This window comes from Xenopus laevis, chromosome 4L (genome assembly GCF_017654675.1).
Source record: "Xenopus laevis strain J_2021 chromosome 4L, Xenopus_laevis_v10.1, whole genome shotgun sequence".
Lineage (NCBI taxonomy): Eukaryota > Metazoa > Chordata > Amphibia > Anura > Pipidae > Xenopus > Xenopus laevis.
Window position 1 is genome coordinate 109,544,088 of NC_054377.1, and position 19,075 is coordinate 109,563,162.

A 19,075-nucleotide genomic window follows, 5' to 3' on the forward strand; every position below is an offset into this window, starting at 1 on the left:
AAAAGGAAATACCTTAATAAAAAAAATGTTTAATTATTTCATTATAATGGAGTCTATGGAATCTGGCCTTTCTGTAATTCAGAGAATTCTGGATAACGTTTCCAGATAATGCCCCTATACCTGTGTTTGATAAAATCCAGTCGCTGCTGTAAAGTGCAAGGATATTAGTGCCACCAATGAATTTATTTACCAGGTTAATTCCAGCTGCTTTATTCATTTACAAGAGAATTTCAGGTTATTTTGGAATGCAAAACAATTATCTAAGGAGCGTTACAGGAATGGGATCTGTTATAACCAAACCAAAGGTTTTTGGGTGTACAAGAGTAATTATACCTAATTACTCTGAATTAACCTTTTCGCTCACACCACAGTTACAGGGAGACCTTCTGGATGAACATGTTCATGACGAATAAGCTAGAAAGTCGCACAGATATTTTGGATAAAAAAACTGATTTTATTACACAGCTTGTTTGGCCTATGCCTCTGCCAACCTCCCAGAGTCTCCCCTTCACTCAAGGCTACTCGTGGCTTTAGGGGACATAGGTTTCTCCGTCCCAGGATATAGCATATAACATGTTAAAGGGGCATCACTCTAAAGGAACATGGACTTAGATAACAATTTTCATACCTGAACTTATGACTGGCAAGTGCTGCTGAAAGAACTAACTGCTTTGTTACTCCTCTGTGAATCCTAATCTCAGTGGCGTAACAATAGTGCACCAGGCCCCCCCCCGCACAAAACAAAGCGATCTTCAGAGGGGCCCATCGTGCACATAACCACACCTCCCTCCACCTCACCAGCCACTCATGCTGGTACAGTTGGTAAGTAAGATTGTGACTGGGAATTAAGAATTTCTTACAATTAGAGAGGAAGCAGGCCCCTTGGTCTGGTCCCCCCATGATCACAGGGTTTGCTTCCTCTATAGTTGTACCACTGCCTCATCTGCTCACTAACTGGCCTACTCCTATCTCTCGCAATTAAGATAAGCCTAAGAGGAGTTGCCATGAAACTGGCTGGCCTACCTACAGTAAATTATGTTGGATAATCAGGCTCTCATCTAGGGCATTTATATGATGTATTGGTTCTGAGGCCTTTGGAATTGTCAGCTTTCCCTTTCATCAGCCAAGAGGAGGAGGCCAACCAATGTTCCCTCAAATTCCTTCTCGGCTGAGTGCACCAACAAATTATTTTGTATGCACATTTTAAACTTGTGTATGCAGTTTTAAAAACTGTGTGTGCAGGTCAGAATGAATGCAAGATTCTGTGTTTTCACACCAAATTCTTTGTGCACACCACAGGTTGTTTCTTATTACACTAGGCTCTCAGCTCCAGAGCTCCCTTTAAAGGAACACTTTCTTTGCACTTCTTGTTTTTATGTATTCCTGGAGTTGCTGACTCTCAATTGAGGCCCTAATACTAGTATTATGGAGGAACTACGATTTCGGTGCGATCTGACGCGCTGCGCAAAAACACAGGTGTCACGTCGGATGCGACGGAAATAAGGGATGGAAATGTCGGATGAAGTCACAGCATTGATGCGACGCAACACGACTGTCGGATGCAGATGCAGCTTGCAGCGTCTGCATCCGACAGTGGTGTTGCATCGGATCAACACTGCAAATCCGACGTGATGCCTGTGTTTTTGCGCAGCGCGTCGGATCGCACAGAAATCGACTGGAAATCGCTGTGGAGTCCTACCCTTAGTAGTCTAATCTGCAAATATTTCAGAAACCACTAAAAGTAGGAAATAAAGGCAAACAAAGGATTTCCATTAAACAGACAGAATCATTGTACAACCAGATAATTGAGCTTTTAACGGTAAATTAGACACAACTGATAAATACTAATCAATACTAATCAATTAATGCATATGTGGCCACTACACAGTTGCACCTAAAGAATTGCATACAGACATTTTACCGCCAAGCCAGAAGGTCCAGGAGGTCCTGGACCCACAAAGCTATGTTGCTAACACTTGCTGTTACTATTATTGGGTGGGGGTACCTATTTTATAGTTTTCCTGCACCTGAATATGCACTGACATTAGGAATGAGCTAATAAAAGTCAGTGTATAAATGAATCTATGACCCTAATCAGCATAAGTTTGCTAGGGCTTCACTGATACACATAATTAGTGCATAGTCAGCAGCAACGTATTATGTTGATCTGTACATTATGATCCATGCTCCTACTTTTTGAGTAACTGCAAAAACAAGACCCACCACAGCCCTTTTATCAATTTGGAAATTATTTAATCATATTTAAATGTCATAATCAGGCTATTTATATGTGATTTAACCTAGGTTAAGGTAAATATACTAACTACTGAATAGTATACTTGGTTTTATACTGTGAGATTGCACTTTAAATAGATAGTGCTGCCCTTATTCTTTATTTTATTGTACAATGAATATGAAGTTTGCTTAGGTAATTGATTTTATTATGTGCAGAGAAATCAAATTTCCTTTAACTTCCCTCAAATATGCTATCTGCAGTTTATCTCATTCTAATACTCCACTGGGATAGAATATCCGCTAAAAGACTACAGCTGATAGAAGATCTGCATTGATTAAAAGCTGTTATTTGAGAAAGCAAATGCACACATCAATGCTAATGAGTGTTGAAGAGATCACTTAGAATATTTTATTTATATATATATAATATGGTTACATTTCTATTGTCAATCTTTTCTGTAACCCAGAAACAGTGTTAAAATATCTAGTTTTGCTCCTGGGAAAATAAAATTGTTATGGACCTAAATTCTATTTTCTTTTAACATCAGATGTTAGCTTAAAGGAGAAGGAAAGCGACCAAAGCAGTTTATTGCCAATAGATTAGCCACAATAGTACAAGCTATAACACTATATTTATTCTGTACAATGATTTACCATACCTGAGTAAACAGCTCTAGAAGCTCTCTGTTTCTTTAGGATGGCAGCTGCCATATTAGCTTAGTGTGACATCACTTCCTGCCTGAGTCTCTCCCTGATCACTCATAGCTTTGGGCTCAGATTACAGCAGGGAGGGGAAGAGGGAGAAAAGAGCAAACTGAGCATGCTCTTGCCTAGGACAAGGAGGTTTAAGATGAAAACAGGAAGTCTGATACAGAAGCCCATGTGTACATAATAGAAGGAAAGAAATACTGTGTTTCTTTTGACAGAGGACTCAGAGCAGCATTACTTTGAGGGGTTACTGGTGTATTTATATAGACCTTTCTGATAAAGCTTACTTAATTTTAGCCTTTCCTTCTCCTTTAACCCATTTGTGTTTCAGGCCAGTTCATTTTGGCTATAAGCTGGGCCTGTAGAGAAAAGCAGGAGAACCTTGTGTTGCCTATAGACCTTTATGTGTGTCGCAAATTTGTTGCCTTTCACAAATTTTTCGGAAAGGCAAATTCGCTCTTCACTCACTCCACACTAGTAGTGGTGCTTTAACACCAAGCAGTTTCAGTTTTCTTATAGTTATGTAGATCATGGACATAGAGAGCTGCTTACCCCAGAATCTGCCTGATTGCTGGGGTAAGTGACCCTTAGAAAACAAGTTTTATTGACTGTTAACCTAGATTGTCTACAACTCCTATTGTGAAAGGTCTGTAAAAATCCATTGTATACCCAACTTGCCCAATTAATAATGCAATCTGGAGGAAGTAGTAAGAGAGTGAAGGAGAATGTTGTAAAAACCATACAACTGGCACTTGAAATTGGAGCCTTTGTTTATTGTATTTTTGAAGGGATTCTGTCATGATTTTTATTATGTAATTTCTATTTCTAAATTACACTGTTTACATGGCAAACAATTCACTCTACAATATAAAATGTCATTCCTGAACCAGCAAGTGTATTTTTTTAGTTATAATATTAGTGTGTAAGCAGCCATCTCAGGTCATTTTGCCTGGTCATGTGTTTTCAGAAAGAGCCAGCACTTTAGGATGGAACTGCTTTCTGGCTGGCTGTTGTTTCTCCTACTCAATGTAACTGAATGTGTCGCATTGGGACCTGGATTTTACTACTGAGTGCTGTTCTTAGATCTACCAGGCAGCTGTTATCTTGTGTTAGGGAGCTGCTATCTGGTTACCTTCCCAATGTTCTATTGTTAGGCTGCAGGGGGAAAGGGATTGGGGGTGACATCACTCCAATTTTCAGTAGAGCACATGACTGGGGGCAGCTGGGAAACTGACAATGTGTCTAATATATAATATAAAACTATCTGTTTGCTCTTTTGAGAAACAGATTTCAGTGCACAATTATGCTGTGGCAGCACTATTAACTGATGCATTTTGAAAAAAATTAATTTCCATAACAGTATCCCTTTAATATGCTGCAGAGGTGCGCGTTAGGTATGATTTGGCCATTTTTATTCTTATGATACCCTGAGCTGTACAACAACTTCTACCTCAGGAAAACCCTCAACCAGCCATGTAGCTACCATGTCCACCATATTGCTAATCAGCACTGATTAAAAAGACATGCACTACCAATGGTTCTTTTTACAGGTAAAGTAGCAGAAGAATATGCAGAGTTACCCTCCAAATATTTCCATTTGTTCTGGTTGACCACCCTTACCTTACTTTGTTTAATCGTCATCTGATCATTTGTGATGTGCTGTTGTAGGATAGCAGCTATTATATAACTTTCTTTTTCATAATCTTTAAACAATGCCTAAATATAGGATATTAATATGTATTCTATGGTAAATTTGTCTTTGTAGATCATGTTGTGTGTGAAGAAGAATTCAAGTACGCAATGCTAGCTCTGAACTGCATATGCCCGGCCACTTCGACACTTATCACATTGCTGGTTCATACTTCAAGAGGACAGTAAGTAATGTGAAATACAAGCAAATACAATTGCCAGTGCCCCTATAATAAGCTTTCATAATCACATGGATATCCCCCAGACCTCAGGGAATGAAGCAAAATGGGAAAAGGTGTGATGGGTCATGTGCACAGGAACTACGTTGAAGAAAATGTCTTAACTTGCTGATATTATTGAAGGACACTAGTAGTACTAGTTTAGAGTAGTCCTCTGAGTAGTTCTACAATTTCATCAATGTTCAATAATACTCCTTTTCAGTTTCAAGATATCTGCAGTTTTAGACAGTGTTATACAGCTCTCTTGAAGGTGCAGAGTGTCAGCAAGTCTAATTGGCTATGCACTTCCTGGACTTAGTTAACCTTAGGGTTGCTGACTCCTAGTTGAGCCAAAAGTCTAGTATAAGCAGTTTAAAAAGGCTAATATCTCAGAAACCATAAATATTAGATTATGAATATAAATTGCAAGAGTGCTCACGGATGTAATAAACTTTATGTCAATTGATTTTTTAAAGGTTTCCATCACCCAAAAATAGTTGTTTGCATAATAAAGGAAATATAATTCTAAGCAACTTTTCGTTTGTGTGTGTCTAAATATAAAATTGTATCCTACCTCATTTAATACTGTATGATTCCATGATTGCAGTGGTGACAGCTTTGTACCTGTGAGCTATTTATTGTCAAAGATAGAAATCTCTGGTCAGGAGGTTTCTGGAACCAAAGAAATATTTTGTTCTGGCTCCCCGCTGGTTAAAGGATTCCTAGACTTAGTTAACCCTAGAGTTGCTGACTCCTAGCTGAGCCAAAAGTCTGGTATAAGCAGTCTAAAAGGCTAATAACCCAGAAACTGTAAAAAAAATAGGTAGTGTGTGTAAATTGCAAGAATGCTCAGAGGTGTAGCCTAGTTAACCTTATGTCAATGGATGTTTTTAGGTTTAGATACCCTTTGAAGCGTTCCACCACTTAAAAATAGTTCTTTGCATAATAAAAAGAAATATGATTCTAAGCAACTTTCCAATATACATTAATTAACATTTGAAATTGAAAGCAATGATTGTTTAATTTACATATAATATTAAAATTGTTAATGCATGAATATTGGAACATATTGCAAACAAACTGTTTTTGGGTGGAGGGTCCCTTTAACCCTGTAAGTGCTAAGTGCTAGCAGCAATACCTGATGCACTCAACTACACACACTCGTAATGATGAAAAACCCTTAAAGGTTCTTTTTGCATGGCTCCTGACTATTCTTTTTAATTTCATATAAAATATAGAAAATAGCATTAAGCTCATACTGCCCCTTTATGTATGCATTTCATCTTTTGCTATAACTAATTTTAACCCACGGGATTTTCATCATGGTTTTTTGTATGCTGAAATTTTAGCTTCTTTTTGGACTAAATAGATTTAATTCTGGCTGAGTTGTATTGCTCAGTTATTGCACCATGATTGAGGCTGTTGGGTCTAAAGTCTTGTAAAGGCAATGGTGTTGTCTTTGTAAAGCCAGTGATTTTTGTTCTAAATATTGTGTACAGGTACATGATCCGTGGCTTAAATAGATGTTAGTGGGCCCACAGTATATTCATTTTAGGGTCCACGGCATATTTTTTTACCAATATATGTTGAAATTGCTCATTAATTAGGGCCTCTTGGGCCCCCCTGCAGCCGCAGGGTCTGCTTCCTCTGTAGTTATAGAAAACTTGAGGCCAGGGGGGTTTGTATATGCATTTCTGTATACCATACCTTAAGGCTGCTAAAAATCATTGAACATTAAATAAACCAGATAGGATTCATGCAGCATAGTAAGAATCAAGTACAATGTATTGTTTTATTATTAAAGTGAAAAGTAAATAGTAGTTTTCTACTTGAGATGGCCTTCCCGTTATTCTGATCTTTCTCGATAACAGGTTTCCGGATAATGGATCACATACCTGTGCTATAAATAAAGTATGAAATCACATTTGAGTCCAGCATCAAGTTGGAAATAACCGCATTTAATACTGTATGATTCCATGATTGCAAACAGTGGTGATGGCTTTGTACCAGTGAGCTAGTAATCGTCGTAAACATCTTTGCCTGGAGAGTACAATGTTCCTTTACAGCTCTTCTTCCCTAATGAGATCTAGGGAGCATACAACGAAAGAAAAATCTTTTAATAAGCTGTAAGGAAGAGAAACAAGTTTTGGTAATCACAGTATTAAACTCTGCTCTTTTAGGCATCTAAACTGCTACTCCAAAGACATTTTTAAGCTTTGTCTGTGCTAAAACTCAGTTCTATTAATAAAATAATCACAATAATTGTATAGAAGAGGTTAATCTAGTTTACAAATCTTTAAACTGAAGCTGATCAGCTGTTACGGATGAGTGCCAAATGCCAGCGGGGTGATGCTGGAAATTGTTGTTAAGCAACAGCTGGAGATCTTTATTTTCAAGGCCATGAGCTTTAAAAGCAACAACATTTTAAAACCAAATAACATAATGTAATGGCACAGCAGTATTCACAAATTAACATTATGAAATGTATCGTATGTATCATATTGCACCAGTAAAAATGTGTACTGTTTTCTCTATTCCCCCAAGAGTCAAGGCAGATGAAAGCTGGACTAGGGTATGAGAAACAGAGGCATGGGATGTCAGCAGAAGAAGCAGTTCCCTTCCTTATCTTCTGAAAAGGTTGCTCAGCAAGGCTGCTGAACTTCTCTCATGGTGGGAGATGCAACTCCTGCTGTTTACAGATTTTGGGGCCATCCTCTCTGTAGGTAGATGCAGCCTAATACTCAGTGGTGGATATAATGACATAGTACTGATCACAAGTCTTCAGTAAGGAACGGCAGAGCATGGTAGTGATCTCTTAAAGAATTCTGGCTTTTTGAATATTGCCTTACGGTGAGGTTGGCATGGTCCTATTTATTTGATAAAATGTAATAAATGCTGTGGCCATTTCTCCCCACTTTGTGTTTCATTTAGGTATGTAACGATGGGGCTGAGAGCTAAGGGTCAATTGAGGAGTCTCATTGTCATGGCTCTGAGTGGTTTCCTTGCAGCTAGCTTGTAAGGAGGTAAAATGTGAATCATTAAGTTAATGTATAATTAGTTTGACCACTAGGTGGCAGTGAGTCCTAAGCAAACTGCGAAGTATAAAGTTGTTGGTAGTGAAAAGTAAATAAAGAAAACAGGACCAGGAAATGTGGTGGCCATTTTGGCAGTGTTATAGAAAGGAACATCAGCCTATGTCAGGGAAAGGTGAGTAACCAAGATTGTGCCACAACTGAGCTGTATGAAAGGAAAAGAAGTCACTCAATAAAGTAAAGCTTGTTAAAAGAAAGTCTTCCATACCTCCTTTTTAAAGGTTATAAGCTGATACAATTAGCTATTGGGACAAAAACAGCCTCAAAGAGATGATAGTTTACTAGCTTTTGCATTCTGATCCTCCATTCTGTGAAATATGATCTGAAAAGTCAGAGTTTTTTTTTGTTTTTATACGTCTGCATCAGTGGTTTTCAAAGACAAACAAAGTCTAGATTAAATCTTGTCACATGAAACCACAATGTAGAGCCTTCCCTTTTTGACAATGGTGCCACAAATTGCAAATCTTTCATGTTGTTTCTTAACATCACATCAATTCTTTTTAGACAAATTCAACTATACCATCTTGTAGGATGATCTGTCACCCTGGCCACGTCCAATCAAAAGTGATACTGTAGTAAAGTGATTGTTAAAGTAAATACTTAAAGTGAAAACTGTAGCGAAACTGTTTTTGGGAATACATATCTACAGTGAGAATTTGAGTAGCGGGTTTTAAGTTAAGTAACTTTAGGTAGTATAAGGCCCCTAAAACCACTTAAAGTGTATGTATTTAACTTGCACCCAGGTGCACTTTTAAGTTTGAGTTGTTTTAGCACTTATTGCTGGTGATCATTTTATTTTTCCTAGTTGAACTACACCTTGTATTCCTGGATCCTCATAGAAATACTGTGCAAAAATCCCCTTATATTTGTAGGGCTCAGCAAAATTGTTATAGTACTTAATACAGATATGGGACCTATTATCCAGAATGCAATTGACGTGGGGATTTTCAGATAATGGATCTTTCCATAATTTGGAATATATATATATATATATATATATATATATATATATATATATATATATATATATATATATATATATATATATATATATATATATATATATATTATTTTTAAAAAGACCAGCAATACCAGGATTATGTAACAAACAAAAAAGTGAATACATACAGTCAGTGAGGGTATGACATTGCTTGGTAGAGCTGTGCTTTCAGAAAAATAGCTTCTTTGAAACTTTGCTGCCATCTAATGGAATTACCAAGCACTATCCTAACTGAAGGCTCACAGTGCAAAGATTTTCTGTTTGGTTATATTTTTGTAATAGTCGCCACTTGAGTGCTGGTAGATAAATGTGTGCATGCTTTATTTAAAAAAATTAACTCTGCATGTAAGTATATATAACCAACTTGTATGGTGAATACATTTGAGGTGGAGTCATATATTGACCTAATAAATAGTACATTTTGTGCATCCTGTCACACATTCAAGGGGAATGGACTCAAGAGTATAATTTACTTTTAAAAAAACTGTTTTTACCTTCATTAGTAAAACTGTAATAACACATACAACATGGCCCTAAAACTCCCAGAAATGTGTTTAGACGTCCCATAGTCTGCCAAATTTTGTAAAATGGACATGGTATTTAGGGGGTGTGGTCATAAAATGGGTGTGGTCTAACAATTTTCATTGCACTGTGTGTGGAAGAAAATTTTGTTGATTAATTGTATATGCATACATTTAAAAGTGTATGAAACAAATGTAAGGGATGAACCAGTCAGTGAGGTGATTGGGATGCACAATTGTGTGCCTCTTACATACCTCCCAACAGCGGGACAGTCCCGATTTTGACAGCTCAGCCCGCAGTCCCGTGTTTCTTACTGAAATATCCCAACCTCGTCTTTGATCTCCTGCACTGACACCAGAAAACGATACAAAGTTTATGGAAGTTTCTGCTCTGAGTACTTCTGGAGAATGGCCTCATGCATCTCAGAATAAAAATCCCACACTGTCAGGAGCAAGGAAGTTAGTACAGGTGTAAGAGGTACACAGTTATTATGAACTCCCCTAATAAAATGTGCCCTATAGAACAAGTTCAGCATTGTTCACATTTTGTTTAGTGATGGGCTAATTTATTCAGGAGGCGCGAATTCGCTGCAAATTCCCGCGATTCGCGAAACCGTCGCGAAAATTCACAGGCATCAAAAAAAATGTGTCCTTTTTTTTGGACGCAGGCGCATTTTCCCCCGGCGAATGTGCACTGGCCTCAAAAAACGGACGCCGGCGTCAAAAATGGATGCTGGCATCAAAAACGAGACGCCAGTGCTGTTTCGCAAATTTTTCGCCATTTTGCGAATTTCACACATTTTTCAGCAAAACGAAATGCCCCAAATTCGCCCATCACTAATTTTTTTTCCTGTAGGCCGGCATTTTTCAGGAACACTTCCTGCTCTGGTTAGAACTTTTACCTGATGCACTAGTTCCCATGTGCAGGATTAAAAGAGTGTTCCTGTTGTCTTTAACGTAGTAATCCTTAGCCTAATATTTTATAAACGTATTTAAAACTGTTTATATGCCACTCAGGGCCGCCATTAGAAATCACGGGGCCCCGTACAACAAAATTTTTGGGGCCCCCTGGGCCCCGCCCACACTGACGACCAAGCTCCGCCCCATATCCCGCCCACATCGCAGTTAAAAGACCACACAGACATCAGCGCTAAAAAAGTAACCCCCCCACACACAAGTTGTAAAAAGCTATTGATGGTCAGGGCCCCCTTATAAAAAAAATTGGGGCCCCAAAAAAAAAAAAATTAAATTTTTTTTTTTTTTTAAAACATTGGTGGCAGGGGCCCCCTGTTAAAAAAAACTTGGGGCCCCAACAAAAAAAAATGTAAAAAAAACTAAAAAATAAACAAACATTGGTGGCAGGGGCCCCCTTCTAAGTTAAAAACAAATTGGGGCCCCAAAAAAAATTTGAAAAAAAATTAATTTTTTTTTTGAAAAAAAAAAAAACATTGGCGGCAGGGGCCCCCTTATAAGTTAAAAACAAATTGGGGCCCCAAAAAAAAATTTGAAAAAAAAATTAATTTTTTTTTGAAAAAAAAAAAAAACATTGGCGGCAGGGGCCCCCTTATAAGTTAAAAACAAATTGGGGCCCCAAAAAAAAAATTTGGAGAAAAAAAATTTTTTTGAAAAAAAAAAAAATGGTGGCAGGGGCCCCCTTACAAGTTAAAAACAAATTGGGGCCCCAAAAAAATTTAAAAAAAAAATAATTTTTTTTTGAAAAAAAAAAAAAACTGGTGGCAGGGGCCCCCTTACAAGTTAAAAAAATTTGGGGCCACCAAAAAGAAAATTAATTTTTTTTTAAAAAAAAAAACCCAAAAAAAAAACAATGGTGGCAAGGGGCCCCTTACGAGTTAAAAAAAAATTGGGGCCCCAAAAACAAAAGTTTTAAAAAAAGATTGGTGGCAGGGGCCTATAGAATATTAAAATAATACATTGGTGGCCAGGGGATTAAAAAAAAAAAAAACACAAACTGGTGTTCAGTAGAATTGAACTCATGGCTTCAGTACTTCAACTTCGCCTCCTTTCGTGACTTCGGGTCTTTTCACCGCTTCAGGACTTCGGCTTCGGCTGTTTTCGTGACTTCGGGTCTTTGCGCTGCTTCAGGACTTCGGCTTCGGCTGTTTTCGTGACTTCGGGTCTTTTTGGCGCTTCGTGACTTCGGGACTTCGGCTTTTTCCTTGACTTCGGGTCTTTTCGTCGCATCGGCTTCGGCTTTTCGGCACTTCCGCATTCGGCACTGAAGAGGCAAGACGTACGGCTCGGGCGCTCGTAAGGGGGCCCGGATCTTCAAAAAAATGCAGCGCTGCCGGGCCCCCCTTCATGCCCGGGCCCGGTACGCTTGTCCCCCCTGTCCCCCCCTGATGGCGGCCCTGATGCCACTGCAAACTAGTTTTATACTGTCTCCAGCACATACAGCCTGCAGTAAGCTAAAGTAGCCAGACAGTTACACTTGCAGATTAGTGCAAATATTGCACAGTAGTTACTCCCAGTTATACGGTAGATCCTTTATTTTCCAAGATACTGTTTTATATTCATATGATTATCATGATGACTATTGTTATAAGATATATTGCCAGAACAGTATTACTAATATAATCTAATAGGTTAAATTACCTGTATGATGAAGTATTTGTATAGAAGTACAGTATATATTTAATACTTTAGGAACTTTTACCTGATGCACACTTCAAAATGTGCATGATGTGCAGAATATTTCCGTTGTTCAGTTCCCTGCAATAAGCGGGACAGTCCCTCTTTTGATAGCTGAACCTGCGGACATTTGTACTGGAAAGTCCAGTTTTTTTTCTGCACTGAACAGCCAGAAAAAGAAACAAAGTTTCTAACCTTATTGGCTTAGAGCCCAGAACAGCCACAACAGAAGATAAGATTAATTTGTAACAATTCAAATGTATCTAGATAAGCCGATAAGTAATTGTAACAATATAAGATAACAGGTGCCTTGCGAAAAGTTAGACTCACAGCTTAAAGGGCAATTCACCTTCATTAGCAAAACTGTGATAAATGGAAAAAAAAGAAATATGGTCAAACTTTTATAACCTGCGAAATTTTGTAAAATGAACATGGTATATAGGGGGTGTGGTCACAACAATGGGCGTGGTCAAAAAATGTCGCCATGCTATGCGCGGCAACTATTTTGTCCCTCTTTTTATTTCCAAAATGTTGGGAGGTATGCTGCAATAAATGGAATTACATATTTTTATATGTGCAACACATTCTTTCCTGCACCTTGCTTCTACTCTTAACTTGTTCATCTAGTTGCCTCCCAAGCTCCTTACGCAAAAGGCAGTAGTAATAAAACAGAGATTACAAAAATGTAACCATCAGGTTACTTGTATTTTCTTATACTGTTGCTACAGCTCATTATTCCATTAAAAATATATACATTTTCATTTTATATTGTTATCCCTCTACCAAAAATGCTAAACTAACATTTGCAAAAATATGGAGAAACTAGGATGTAAATGCACTATTTTGGGATTTTTGGATTACCCAATGGCACATACTACAAAAAAAAATATGAAAATGGTTTATTTACATGCAGCAGGGTTTTACATATGAGCTGTTTTAAGCAATGTATTTTTTTACATAGACCTACATTGTTCAGTGGTATAGTTTTCTTTTAAAGGTACCAGGCATGGATTTTTTTGCCTCCCCTGGTAACTTCTGCCTGAGGTGAGTTTTTCAACTCGACATCTGTGCTGCACCCTAGTCTGGCATATGAAGGGTTAACCTTCTTCTGGACTAGTAATATCATAATAGTGCTACATACAGAAACAGCTTGGCCCCTCCAAGAGCTGTGTGGCTTTCAGTCAGAGTCAATGAAAAGCAACTAAAACCCTCTTGTGAATCATAGAAAGGATATGACTGGGATGGGCGAATCTTTTCGCCTTGCTTCGCTGCGGAAATGACACCCGTAGACTTGTAGGGAGTCGTGCAACAAAAAAAAAATTTGCGTGAATGGGCTTCGGCGGGGGCAAATTTTTGGCGAAAATCCGCCCATCCCTAGGAACAACCCCTTTAAGGACTGGAGCCAAAAACTGCACTGCATATTCCAGGTGAGGCCTTACCAGGGACCTATGAAGAGGTCATCAACAAAAGGCCATTAACATCTCTTGAGTTAATGACCTTTTTATGCAAGTTAGTACTTTATTTGCTTTAGTAGCCACAGAATGACACTGCCTGGAATTAGACAAATTTTTATCTAAAAACCCCTAGACCCTTCTCAATTAAGGAAACCTTAAAGGGATACTGTCATGGGGAAAAAAAAAAATTCAAATTGAATCAGTTAATAGTTCTGCTCCAGCAGAATTCTGCACTGAAATCCATTCCTCAAAAGAGCAAACAGATTTTTTTATATTCAGTTTTGAAATCTAACATGGGGCTAGACATATTGTCAATTTCCCAGCTGCCCAAGTCATGTGACTTGTGCTCTGATAAACTTCAATCACTCTTTACTTCTGTACTGCAAGTTGGAGTGATATCACTCCCTCCCACCCCCCCCCAGCAGCCAAACAACAGAACAATGGGAAGGTAACCAGATAACACAGTGGCTCACTGAGACACATTCAGTAACATTGAGAAGGAAAACAGCAGCCTGCCAGAAAGCATTTCTCTCCTTAAGTGCAGGCACAAGTCACATGACCAGGGGCAGCTGGGAAATTGACAAAATGTCTAGCCCCATGTCAGATTTCAAAATTGAATATAAAAAATCAGTTTGCTCTTTTGAGAAATGGATTTCAGAATTCTGCTGGAGTAGCACTATTAACTAATGCGTTTTGAAAAAAACATGTTTTCCGATGACAGGATCCCTTTAATGCATTATTTGTGATCCTGTGCCTTTTGCTGTAAATGCCAAGAATGTTAGCAGAGATGTGGCCTTGTGCCTTTTACACTGCGCAGAACTCCAAAATTACTTCTTGTTTCCATTATAAGGTGTAGTATGGGATACTTTGTCTTTTGGAATACATGAGTGGCAGTAAATCTCTATGCAATTTAGAGCTGCCAGTGTTCTTAGATTGTGCTATTCTTAAGGGACTCGAACAAGAACAGTCCTTTGTGGTCCATGTGAGTTCAGTCTCAATGTTATTGAATTTGGCTGTGTGAATCTAATGTCTGTAGCTCCCCAAAATGTATGCATGAATTCGTTAGAGGGTGTAAATAATCTAGTCCTAATTTAACCACCCACATGCTGGGTCAGATCTGATTGATCTGATTGTCAGACAGGATTTTAAAATCAGGTTTGTCGTTGTGTGTGCACTTAGCACCCTGCCTTGCACGTAGTAAACAACTAATTTAAAGTTGTAGGATTTTGGTTTGTTTGGGAGATGCTTTAGGTGACCATGACATATAGGTGACACTAACATTGATATGAGACAGTATGAAACCTGAAAATAAACTAAGTAGAAGTCATGTGAGAAGTAGTGTTATCTGCATAAAGATAAAATATTAAGCCAAAAATACCTTTGGTTTATCAAGTGAGTATAGTATTTTAAGAAAGATAAAAAAGTTCAGGTAGTGCACAACCGGGAAAGAGGTCAGTACTTCTCAAAATCTTGGACAGAAAAAAAAGTTTAAGCTGACACTCAGTTTTTCTAAATGTATTTGACTAATTTAAGCAGTCAAACAATATGAAGGGTCATTTACAATCACAAGTGCAGTGAGCAAAGTGCTGTTTTGAGTATAATACTATTTTACCCAGAAATCAGCCTTTTCTTTCAGAAATCCAGTGTTATTGTGGTGGCAAGGGCACAATTGCAACAAAATTAATGCAATCACATAAACACGTTGGAGCAAATTTGTGGAAAGTCAAGTTGCTGTCATCTGCAGTGTTCAGTGCAAAAGTGACGTGTGCCCAATTCTATAGACGCAGGCTGCATCTTTATCCCACAAGATAAAAACTGATAGTGTCACAAAAGATGCTATCCGACTTTATATGATCCAACATTATATTACAGCTGTGGGGGATCAGATTTTGTGCAATCTTACAATTCTTGTGTTGTTGCGTGGTGTTTATTGACAAGTACAGCTATAATCTGAACCACAAAATCTGACCCACAAAATCTGATCAAAATCTCCTGTGGAGTTAAGACCAAATAAGCTAATAATAGTAACTGAGAAACTAGCCTAACATCCAGATCAAAATAGTTTCAATACAAGAATGCTAGTTCTATGAGATAATACAGGTATGGGACCTGTTATCCAGAATGCTCGGGACACTGGGTTTTCCGGATAACAGATCTTTCTGTAATTTGGGTCTTCATGCCTTAAGTCTACTAGAAATTCATTTAAACATTAAATAAACCCAACAGGCTGATTTTGCTTCCAATAAGGATTAATTATATCTTAATTGGGATCAAGTACAAGCTACTGTTTTATTATTGCAGAGAATATTTTATTTGCATAAAATGGAGTCTATAGGAGACAGCCATTCCGTAATTTGGAGCTTTCTGGATAAGGGATCCTATACCTGTAGCTATTTTTTCTACTGTTAATCAGTATACAGGTGTGGGATCTGTTATTTGGAAACCTGTTATTTAGAAAGCTTCAAATTATGGCATGGCCATCTCCCATAAACTCCATTTTATCCAAATAATCCAACTTTTTAGAAAGTATTTTCTTTTTCTATGTAATAAAACAGTACATTGTACTTGATCCCAACTAAGATATCATTAATCCTTATTGGAAGCAAAACCAGCCTATTGGGTTTATTTATAGGGGAACTATCGCAAAAATGAAAATGTATTATAAGCTTCATCATAATGAAATGACGTTTTCTAAGTATAATCAATTAAAAATTCAGAACTGTTCTGAAATATTCAAGTTACTCTTCTCTCTGTCCCTCTCAGCATCTGTCACTTGTCATTCTGTATTTGTGCAGGAGTTGGGAGTATAATTTTGAATGACAGTTAAATCTAATATATGTTTATGGAGGGCTCCTTTTGCCTAGAAGATGTATTAGAGCTCACTCTGTTAAAATCACCATAAATCCTGTCTCTCTATGTGCAGAATTTGTGCAAAAGGTAGTTAGTTAGTTTGTTTGTACTAGAATCAGTTATTTGAATGAGCTCTAATACATCTGCTAGAAAAGGAAGCCCCCCTATAAGATATATTGGATCTAACTGTCAATGAATATCTGACGCCCAACTCCTGCATGAACACTGAATGAGGAGAAACAGATGCTGAGAGAGGAATAGTGAAGATAGTGATGAAGCTTATATTAAATTTTCATTTTCGCCATAGTTCCCCTTTAATGTTTAAATATTTTTCTAGTACACTTAAGGTATGAAGATCCAAATTAAGGAAACTGTATATACAAAAAAGTGGCAGATAATTGTATATAAGTTAAGTAAAATTATGTAAAAATGCTCTGAATGTTGAATGATAAAGAACCTACATTACTCAAGCTGACCATGTGGTGGCACTGTTTGACAAGAAACCAGTATGCCTAAGCATTGCATTTCCACTCTATAGTAAAAAATGAGTCTCTTTGTTAAGACCTGCATTTTATTTGCAGCATACATTATCTGTAGATAACATTAACTAATTATACATATAGAAGCATACATTTTCAAACTTAGTTTTAGCATCCATTTTAAAGATTTCCTTTTCCATTTGAAATGTAATAAAATACGCTGGAATGAATGATGGACAAACAAAAGAAATAATAAAATAAGAACCACAAACCTTGTTTGAAATCTTGCATATTTTTGGAAAGCAGAATAGGAGAGCCACAAGAACATCTATATATACTTTATGTTACTTCCAAATGATCCAGGAGGGAATCTGGGATTAGAATAGCTCTTTTGATGTTGAACTGTGACTAATAGTGCATTGAAAGATGTGAGATTGCAGAATGGTAGAATGTCTGTTAAAGTACACTAAAGTCACACTACATAACAAATGTATTTGTCCCAGTGTAATGTGGTAGAATATATATGTGTAGCGCTATAGTAAACTGACTTTACTGTGGTCAGTTTAAGATACTATCAGTGTGGGGTAATACCACATATGAAGCCCTCTCTCTCAGGGGTAAGCCCTTGCAGCGGGGTGGAGGCAGGGTGTAGTGCAACTGTAACCAGGTGCAATAGCACAATGATGGGCGCCAGTAGTTCTTTAACGATTAAACAATGAACTGTCTTTATTTAACATAGCACATATCCACAATGGAGTTTAGAACAATCAGACACCATAAAGGTAGCATATACTCACAGTACCAGTATAGGCTGAATCCCTGTAGGCCAGGGAATATACAACAGAGAGAGTTGCAGCTTGTGAAGGGTATTGCCCAGTTTTCAGGATCTCTTTATGTGGCAGTCTAGGGGAATTCCTACCATCCCTAGTCTCAACACTTTAGTCCCTACTCCTGGTCAGTAATAGCCTGGGATCTTAATCCCTCTAATATCCTCATCGGAGCCTTGAGCTGCTCAACTATATAACCACTCTATCACTCCTAGAGTGATCTATAATTGAGTATAGCTGTCTAATTACTAGGGCCAATGCGCCTAGGGTCGACAATACCCATTCCCTTCCAGCCTGCTTGGTTGGGCTAAAGTAATGGACCCAGACCTCATGGTTCCCAAGACCTTTATACTCTTACACAGTGCCATGTGGTGTACACTGTGAGAACTACAGGGGTTACATAAGCACAAGGTCTCCATAAGGACCCACTAAGGCGTTCAGATTACTAGGGATGTGCCTGTCTGTAATGTGTAAGGGTGGCTAAATTTTCACATCCCTACATATGATATATGAGAATATAGTTTTGAGGTAAATTAAAGGAACCTACAAAGACTGCATTCTTAAATGGTGTAGCTATATAGAGGATTTTATCCTTTGCTAATTGTGTAGAACATAAAGTCCCTGCTACTGGAGTCAGCTGTTATACTGTAGTTTTGTTACATGTAATCTTAGAAAACTTGGCCTGTGGCTTATTCAGCCCTTTGTGGCCCACAGATTATCAGTGGTTGTAGAAACATTGGCTTTTGTGTTGATAGTTGGATTAGGTACCATGGTCCTGCTTTATTCATCTTACCAAGTTGGCAGCCAAACAGTGGTACTATAAGTAATGAATGTGCAAATGGACTCTTCCAATGTTCCTACTGTTTGCATCTAAGCTGTCAATGATTTTTGAAAAGCAAGTCTACAAATACCTTTGTTTAGGAAAGGTGGAGAGGTTAAATGTTCTCTACCTAAACGGTGCACCTTGTCATCAGGCTGTGTGCATACATTGTGATAAACTAATACTACTGACTGTGTTTGAAGCTCAATAAATATCCACAACTTTGTTGATTGGCATAACAATAAAGCCCATTACACCCATTTTGTTGGAGGCTTAATTAATGAAGTCAGCTGGCAGCTTTAATAAAAACACAGACTTCTATTTACAGCAGAAGTTGTAAGATTATGGGAGTCCTGTTGAGTACACTGAAGGGATAAACAATTTTAATTACCAATACTCTTCAACATTGATCAAATTGGAAAATGCAAGAATGTAAAGATGTAAGTCAACTCAACAAGTTCTTCTATGCGTTTACTGCATTGTTATGGATGTTTTGGCACTGGGATTTGGTTAATATGGCTGAACACAATATT

General features: G+C 37.8%; 1 protein-coding gene across 3 annotated transcripts in view; it reads left to right on the forward strand.

The window, feature by feature from the left end:
- kcnt2.L (potassium channel, sodium activated subfamily T, member 2 L homeolog) overlaps positions 1–19,075 on the forward strand; it is a 197,144-nt gene that overhangs the window by 133,599 nt on the left and 44,470 nt on the right. For all 3 annotated transcript variants that reach the window (XM_041590633.1, XM_041590634.1, XM_041590635.1), the window contains exon 14: positions 4,709–4,817. In XM_041590633.1, the coding sequence (XP_041446567.1) occupies positions 4,709–4,817 (109 nt within the window). The remainder of the gene's footprint in view (positions 1–4,708; positions 4,818–19,075) is intronic.